At 36.3% G+C, this 8,920-nt stretch overlaps 1 protein-coding gene across 1 annotated transcript; it reads right to left on the bottom strand.

The window, feature by feature from the left end:
* Window positions 1-7,188: 7,188 nt before the first annotated feature.
* LOC113776495 (pentatricopeptide repeat-containing protein At2g38420, mitochondrial-like) lies at window positions 7,189-7,800 on the bottom strand. The gene is made up of 2 exons (XM_027321674.1): window positions 7,483-7,800; window positions 7,189-7,440 (listed from the first exon to the last, which is right to left on the bottom strand). The coding sequence occupies exons 1-2, from the start codon at window positions 7,798-7,800 to the stop codon at window positions 7,189-7,191; spliced, it is 570 nt and encodes a 189-aa protein (XP_027177475.1).
* Window positions 7,801-8,920: the final 1,120 nt, after the last annotated feature.

Below are 8,920 nucleotides of genomic sequence, written 5' to 3'. Positions count from 1 at the left end.
CATTGAATATAATAAGAGCTTAACTTGTGAGGCCCCCATCCCTCCTCATCCTAGTTGAGTAGTTGTTACAAGATAGATACAAGGGCAAATTCCACTTTATCCTTGTGTGGTTTGATATTTTTTTACATAACCCCCTATGGTTTAAAAAGTTATACATAACCCCCTAATAGTTTAGATTAAAATGTCAAAGTGACGAAAATGATCATTCGTAATGAAGTAACCTAAAATGTCAAAAATACCCTTATATAAAGTTGAAATTATTTATTAACCAAGGAGAGTTATGTGCATATTTTAAAAACCATAAGGGAATTATGTGATAAAGTATTAAACCATAAGGGGGTTATATGATAAAACATAAAAATCATACGTGGTTAGTATGTCATGTATTTATAAGGGTAATTTCGATATTTTTAAAAGTTCCGTTACGAATAACTATTTTCGTCACTTTGACATTTTAATCTAAACCATGAGGGGTTATGTATAGTTTTTAAAATCATAGGGAGATTATATAAAAACATTAAATCACAGGGAATAAAATGTAATTTGCCCTAGATACAACTAGTCTCATACTCCAGTTGCACATTTGACTCAACGTTTGGTTGCCTCCTTATAAATGAGAAGCGTGCGCATATCAAACGTCAATCGCCATTAGCACTGGATGATCATCTGAAGTCTAATTTTAATAGCCCCATCTCTTCTCCCAGAGCCTATAATTCCCAGTTCTAAGTTCCCACCCATCATATATCACACACACACACACACACACATATGCCGAGTACATGGAAGGCTAGCTGGTGCTGCGTGGCTTGACAAGGCGACCGTTGAGCAAGATGGAGAAGCAGGGCACGTGCATTATTAACTCATGCAATACTATACATAAACATATATGTTCTCTACTCAGTTTCAACTTATGAACTGCTGCTGTAGGAACTTTTTTTTACCTTGCTTTGTGGGTTTTTTGGGGGGGGGCTCAATGGGTTAGTTCTTCATGTGCCTGTGTTCTCCATCGTGACCGCTCGCCTTAGTATTGTGTACTACTACGCATGATTGATTGTACGCATTTCATTAATCTGCTGTATACTACTGCATAGAGATCTGTTGCAGCGGCAACATATCCGTGGCAAAATCCGATATTAAGAGAGAGCTTCATCACTCCCAGCCGGGTAAGTCCATTATGTCGAACTCAAACTTAAATCCCCAGCATCGAAATTGATGAAAGAAACATATGCTAGTAGTATAATTCATGGCCAATTTTTTTTTTCCTGAAAAGCATTAGGTAGCCAGCTTTCAACTTCAATTTGATGATTACGATTTAGATCATAATGATGAAGGGCAATGCTCTCGAGACCAACATTATGGCAAAGAAAAAGGTAATACTATATATGAATTGAGTGGTCTAGATTAGTGAGTGATGGAAGAGATTTTTTTTTTTTTTTTTGGGCCTCAAGCTTTTCAGCAAATGAAAGCAAGGTTGAGAGGCACCGGATAGAGGTCGACTTCAGCTATAAGTTTTACGGCAGATTGGTTTATTACCAGTAAGTAGAGCACGTGAATTATTGTAGAACAAAAGCGAGGATGCACCTTATGGTAAGCTGAAAAGTCACCATCCCGGCGATGATGTTAGGTGATAATGCCCCCCTCCTTTTTCTTGCTCCAAAATATACAGCACCTTACTTTATATTTCTTCGGATATGGCTTTTAATCTACCAAAAGTACTGATTATTCAGGTGAAACAATTTGTTGTGCCCTAGTATACGTTTAAAAAAAAAATTCTCTCCGTCAATTTGTATTTCTTTCTTGCCGAGTTGATGTTGATGATGGCATGTACTGCAGATGATGAGCAGCAGACAGTTCGGCCACTAGGTATCCCTGATCAAAAAGGCACTCTTCTTTGACTTGAAAACGTATTGTTCTCTGATCGATGCTGCTCCTAAATAACTCTGGAACTTCTTCGTTAGTGGTCTCGCAGTGGTGTAAAGGGCAAAAAAAAATTTCCCCATTTTTATGCAACTGAAAGCATCGGCAACTTAGGGATCAGAAATCCTTAAAAGACCACACGATTTCGAGGACAGAGAAAGGCAGCTGACGTGATTATGGTCTGAATGCAATTCTATGGACACCAACTAGAATATCTGTTCAATAATGCGGTGGACATCAAACATTATATACTACTGCGTATTAAGGGGCCTTGCTGGACGGGACCATGCTGCAATACTTCCTGCTTGTGGGTAAGTTGGCTTGAAAGCTCTCGTGTCATTGCCAACCCGGCTGGCCTGCCCCAAGTATAATACGTGTCCTTGTAGTAATAGGTATGTAAATGATGACCACTAAATTATTCTCTTTAACTAATTTTGTTTTGGGTTTTTGGGTATATGGGCGCGGTTGCTAAGGCATCATTTAGATAGCAAGTTTTTGAATTTTCTTAGAAAAATATACTATAATGATGCAATGTGTATGAGTGAAAAAAAAAAAAAGCGATTGAGAAATGTACGGAAAAAACTTTTCTGCAAAAACTCATAATGCATACAAAGTCTAAGATCTTGAAGCAGTTGTAGTTAATTTGCTTAGGACAGGGAACATAGAAAATCCATGATTAGTGAGGTTTTTTATACAATCCCCCAAGAGCTGAGCTGACTAGTCTGTCCATGATAAAAACCAAATAAGTTGATATATGGTGACGCTTGTTGTGCTGGTTCCTAGGAGTAGTGTTACTACTCTCCAAGAAGTAACATAGATTTCCATTTAATTCGTTTTCTCTGCTCAATTAAACAAAAACTTGAGATCCTGCCTTAAGAATGAGTAGTGACATGGTATATGGTAGGAAACTGATCACTGGCAGGTATATGTTGGAGTTGATCCACAGGAGAATTTTCGGTTTACCCTTAGCAAGCTTGGCTACTTTGGCGTAAAAAGTTTAGCGGTTTTAATAGAAAAAAAAACTGGTAAACCACGTACGGTAGTTTGCAGTTGATAAAGTAAAGTCCCATAAGAAAACAAACCGAAATGTAACTCCGCCACTTCAGAGTTTAGAGTTCAGCCAGAAATCACTTTAATTTATCACTGCTGGTAGCATCATTTATCCAAACGGAAGAGGGGGGGGGGGGGAAAGAAAAAGAATGTACCATTACTACGTACTACTACCGTCAATATCATAAAAGGCCAGGACATGATCCCCGACGACAGGGTGGGCACTCAGATCCTTGTGGCTGAAGGCTCAAAGAAATGCAGAGTTTAAACTACTATACCGACCATTAAATCATGAGAAGACATTCGCTTCAATTCCAATCTAAGTGATCTGTCTGGCGAGTGGAAAGTAGTGACTTTATTGTAGCGGTTGGCTAGTCGAAATTGATCATATAGAAATGCTAAAATATGCAGCTGGTGTTGGTGTCCTGGTAGGGTCTTGAGAGATTGTTGGTAGTTGGCATTTCAAAGTTAGGTTTGACTGTCTAAACTTTACCCTTCATGCCCAGTGCAAGCCTGCATCACATAGGCGCATGTAAATCTTATGAGCCTTTCATAGCATGACAGAACGGTATACGTCAATTCATAGCCATTCCCAAGTATAGTTGCAAAAAATCTATCTCAAAGAAATGACTTCTGTTTTTTGTCAATAAATCTCAATGAAATGAATGACTAAATGCAAAACCAAAGATCTGTGTGTTTCTGTAAAAGATACACAAAGCAATGCTAGTAAAAAGCTCATTTACTCAACCCGTTCGCCTGATGCATTTTATATAGCTAATGATTCATTCCAGTTGATTGTATGGGATAAGGGGTCAACTCCGAAATTCTCATTCATCCTATGGTTGCCATGCAAGAAAGATAGAATGCATAACTGTGGGTGCGTAACTGGTGGTACTGAATGTGTGCTGTATCGATGAACCATCTAATTTTTTTTTTTGAATGTCCTGTCTCGGCTGCAATCTGGCAGAATTACCTTGGATTTGTGAACACTGGAAATCCAATTCTTTTGTTGACAGATTTCGTAGGCTTGCTCTTGTTGTCTTAGTGTATTTCATTTGTAGAACTAGGGACCTGGGGTTGGTCCAGAATGGGGCCGCTTCTACTGTGACTATGGTAAATCAGATTGTTGAAACTATTTGGCTCATTGGTGTTTCCTGGAGGGGTGTGCCTAATGTTTGTAAAAATAATCCGAACAATACTAACAAAATTGCAGACGATGAAGCTTCAGTCGTATTTAACAGCACTATCCTGATTTATCATATATATGTATATATATGATAGGAGTGCTTAATAGCTGACACTAGTTATCAATCTAACACAAATTCAACAAGAAACTAAACATTATAAAATGATAAGAAGTCTCTTTGATTTTTCAACATGGAACAAAATCTTTTGAAATACTCCTTTTGTTGTATAGATAGCCTCTGCTACTGTGTAATTGCTAATGCTCTTCTATAAATAAAAGCTCACATTTTACCTTAAAAAAAATTTTCCTTAACCATACAGGAGCTCCTGGATTGAAGAGAACTTTTAACTGTAGCAATTTTACTCTATGAGGACTGAGGAATAATAATCATACAACGAGACAGGCGCGTACAAATCCTTGTCATATCAGTCGCAATCGGCTGGCAATTAAAATGATTACTGCAGATGACTTTGCAACAAAGCCTAACGAATGGTGGGGAAAACTGTCTGAGTGCAGTTTTGTTTTCCGGCTGAAGGCTCTCTACTCTCTTCAATCTCACGAGAAGGTCCATCACTCAGTTATCATGAGCATTGCTAACTGAATTAGGGCAGCACCTAACTAAAATGGTACCAGTATTTTGTTCCTTGAGATTTTAAGAGTAACGACCAACGTCTCCATCAGAAGCATTTTTTCAGTTCGATCAAACAAAACATGGAGGTAAAAGATGACCATAAACAACTAATGAACTTCAATTAAGAAAAGTAACATGTTGGACCAACCCTAAATTGGCTAGGCACCTGATCGGTACTGGCACTCTTAACCCAGTATATACGTGGATCAGAACTAGTGGAACCAAAGTCTTTGTTCACTAGTTCTGAAACAAGCTTTTTGTGTTTGCTGTCCCTAGTGTTATTTGTGGAATCTGCGCTACTTTCTCAAATAAATAAAAGGCTCCAAAGAAGAGAGAGAGGAAAAGAAAAAAAAAAGTAAAAAAGCCCAAAAAGGGACCCGCCAAAAGAAATTAAACTGCCAGAAAGTCACAAAGGAAAGGTTGGAAAGACTTAAGATTAGGCCCGAGATAAAATGATTGTCGGTTCCACGTATCATGATTCAGTTGATTCCCTCTTAGCTATTCATTAGTAACCTTTCCTGTCATTGCAGGATTCGCAGCCATGACCCTGGAGTTATCTCCTCAGGGAAGGCAGGATTAGATTGAAAGGTAAAAACCACTGGCTGAGGCAGATTTGAATTGTGAAAAGAAGCACCATTAGAGTCCTGGTCTAAAATGCTGACTGAATGGTGGAATACTCAATAGCCAAGTGCCAACGGAAGAATAATGGCCAGATTTGAGAGTTTTATAAATAGAAATGCGAGAAGAAAACGTTTGGCGAACGGAACCAAACCGAGAACAGTTGCAAGATGCTCGGTAGAAAACAAAAGGCAGTTGTTGAATTCTTTGTGACATGGGAGGAATCCAAGAAGTAGGACAGGATAATTAAGAATTATGAGCAGACAACCAAAAATACCTTCCCTGGAAAAGGTTGTAATACTGAGAATTTACAAAAAAGAAATACCGGCTTACAATGAAACATGCATTGACGGAAATACAAGATGACTAGCATTTGTGTATACAAAGGCCTGAGCTGAGCGCTTTCTATCTAGATTACGAAAGAACATCTTTCTCTATGGAGTCTGGAATTAGATGTGGCAATATAAATAAATGGTTCATAATTGATTTTAACTTAATGGACGGTGGATGAAATTTATCCAATCCATTTAGATTCATTTAATAAATGGATCTAAATGAATTAAATAAAAACCAATTATCCATTTATAATTCATTTAAATATTTTGGTTACTTTTTTTTGTTTTACCATTTCTTGTAATATGAAAATACTTTTTTATGTACTTGTAAATTTTAGGCTTATTTGGATGAAAAAGAAGACAAAATACTTAGATTTTTATATATAAAAAAAAAACCCAGGACTCGTAATAGTAGCTTTCTATACCAATCAAATATATGTGCATACTTTTTATATATATATATATATATATATATGTTTTCTTTACTACTCATCAGATATTACGTTTTTCATTCATCAGATATTACGTTTTTCATTCTATAAAGTATACATCAGTATTTTAGGAATTTACAATCTTTGTCACATTTTTAATGTTATACTTCTTTACACTACGTAATAGAGTGACACATGTTCCTTTATTTTACGTTAACCATGTCCACGGATCGTCTAAGAATAGTTGGTGGATGATGTCTTCTGACTAATATTAAGTCAAAAGGCACCAATTCATGAAATTCATTTTCATAGGAAAAGTCTAATGGTTGAGTTTGTTCATGAGAAACCAACCCATGAAATTCTTTTTCACAAATGACCACGTGGATTCTCAAATCCTACAGAGATTATAAAGCTAAAAGCTACCAGGTGTATGTACACAAGCACAAATAGACAAAGTCTGGAATTCGTCCATGAAAATAAGAAGCCATTCACTTGTTTTACAATCAAGTCTGAAGTATATAGGCACCTCAACTTTGATTGATGAATTAAAATTGGAGATTTTTGGGGACGAATGAGAGTTAAGTTTCAATTTGAAAAAAGGAAGGCAAAATTGACTGGAAAATGGAAATGGATCCTCGGGAGAGTGTGACTATGTGAGTTTTGATAGTAGAACCACCAGAGAGTGAAGAGGTAAAGGAATCAATCTAATGTCTGCTTTTAGTTATTTCTTTTTTCGTTTCTTTTATTTGATTTTTAAGTAAATGAATATATATGATTTTTGTGGATAATTCATATAAATCGATTTAATTTAATGATTTTACGTTGGTCAACTATTTAAAACCAATACTATAAATGGATAATCCAAATCCATTTAATTATGAATTATATGGATGGATAAATGGATCTCAATCCAAATTGCCCCCTAGTTTGGATCATGAAGCCTTTTTTCTCAGGTTATACGTGGTGTTTCCACGAGACTCTCTGCCTAAATTCACAAATTCAACACAAAACAGCCACCTCTCAATCCTCATCACGAGGCAATGTTAAGAAACGAAGAAGAGGTTTCGACATTAAATTACAAGGTTTATCGACTCCACGATAATTGAATGAATCAGCTCCTATAGAGTTCACTTCAAAACTGTATGCCACTGCACATCCTTGCAGAATTGCTTCCCAAGCCCTGAATCCAGGAGTCATGTTCTTACCAACCATCTCTGTGAGCAATTCGACCGCTTTACCCCACAAACCTCTCTTGCTCAACCCGCAAAAGATCTAATTAAACGCCATAGAATGAGACAAGGAAAACTTGTCTACCATCTCCCTCAACAAATCACAACCTTCATCAATTTCATGACTATCATGACAAGCAACAATCAAAACCTCGTATGTCAAGGAATTAAGTTTCACACCTATGAATTTCATGTTTTTATGCATCTTTCTCGCCAGATTCAACTCCCCACTCCCACAACGGGCGCCCAGGATTGTGCTATAGGTGGTCAAATCAGGTCTACATCCCAGCTTCTCCATAGAAGCCAGCATCTTTATTGCCTCCTCCGAATTATTTTGCTTACACGGGCCAGATGCATACACATTATAGGTGAAAATATCAGGAGCCAGACCCAACACAAGCATTTCGTCAAACAGCTCATCGGCTTTTAAGTACCAATCTACCCGAGATCCAGTTATAGCAAACGATATCGGGCACAGATTCCTCCGCTTTCATCCGATTCAAGGCCTCGAAAGAGTCCATACAACGCTGCCCCTTTTGATTAAATAGCGAATCACACTGCACCAATCACCTCTCTCGGGGGAAAAATCTAATTTCTTTTTCAAAATTTGAGTTACTCATAAATTTTTAGAATTTTCTTTTTAAAAGCTGTAAAAGTAAGACCTACACAAAGAAGCCAGGAAAAATGAACTTCTTTGGCGATGATTCTCCAGATTCAACTTCTCCATCAAAATAGTCACAAAGAACTAGCTTCAAGCTAACAGATGAAAAGCCAATTAGGTAAATTCATATAATCCATCATTTTGTAATATTTAATTTTATATTTCATGTTGCTGATTTTCTTGATTTTGTTTCTCTATTTCTGAGTCCTGTTTTTCACCTTTTTCCTATTATTTACTTCTCCCACCTTGTATATAAGCTGTGACAGAGTTTGTTCTGTTGCCTTTAGTTCTAAGAAGCTTTGACTTCCCTATCATTTGTACAAAAATTTTCTCATTGTTACGAATTCTCCTTGCGACTTTCCGTTGGACTAAGCTACATATGACATTTTTACAACTTATCTTCTTCCATCCATAAAGGGCTAATTTCAGAAACCTCCCATGAGGTTTTTGACAATTTCACTGAACTCCTATGAGATTTGAAAAAAATTACACATATCTCTTTTGATTTGATAATTTTAGTAACAAAACTTTACAATAATATTGACTTGATCAAATTTTTAAATTAATATCCAAAAAGACCCTTGTGTAATGAGTTTTAATTTACTTCCCTATAGAATTATAAAATTATCTAATGTAATTATAAGGAAAAGGTGCTGAATTTTTCATGTCTATACCTACTATTTAATAAACAACTATAATAATAATTTTATCACTATGATAGGATATTTTTTATGGTATTTTATTATGAATTTAGATTTATAAGATAGAAAATAAAATGTTGAAATAGTTGATTCACAATTTATGAATTTTTTGAATAGTAGGATTATCATAATTTAATAATGATTTTGGGCAATTTCTTTTT

Source organism: Coffea eugenioides, chromosome 6 (genome assembly GCF_003713205.1).
Source record: "Coffea eugenioides isolate CCC68of chromosome 6, Ceug_1.0, whole genome shotgun sequence".
Classification (NCBI taxonomy): Eukaryota; Viridiplantae; Streptophyta; class Magnoliopsida; order Gentianales; family Rubiaceae; genus Coffea; species Coffea eugenioides.
This window is presented reverse-complemented; position numbering and strand designations above follow the sequence as displayed.

Coding starts and splice junctions, on each gene's coding strand:
- LOC113776495 (XM_027321674.1), bottom strand. CDS start 7,800: ATGCTTGTGTTGGGTCTGGCTCCTGATATTTTCACCTATAATGTGTAT. Junction 7,441..7,482: donor GTGATTTGTTGAGGGAGATG/GTAGACAAGTTT, acceptor GCGTTTAATTAG/ATCTTTTGCGGGTTGAGCAA.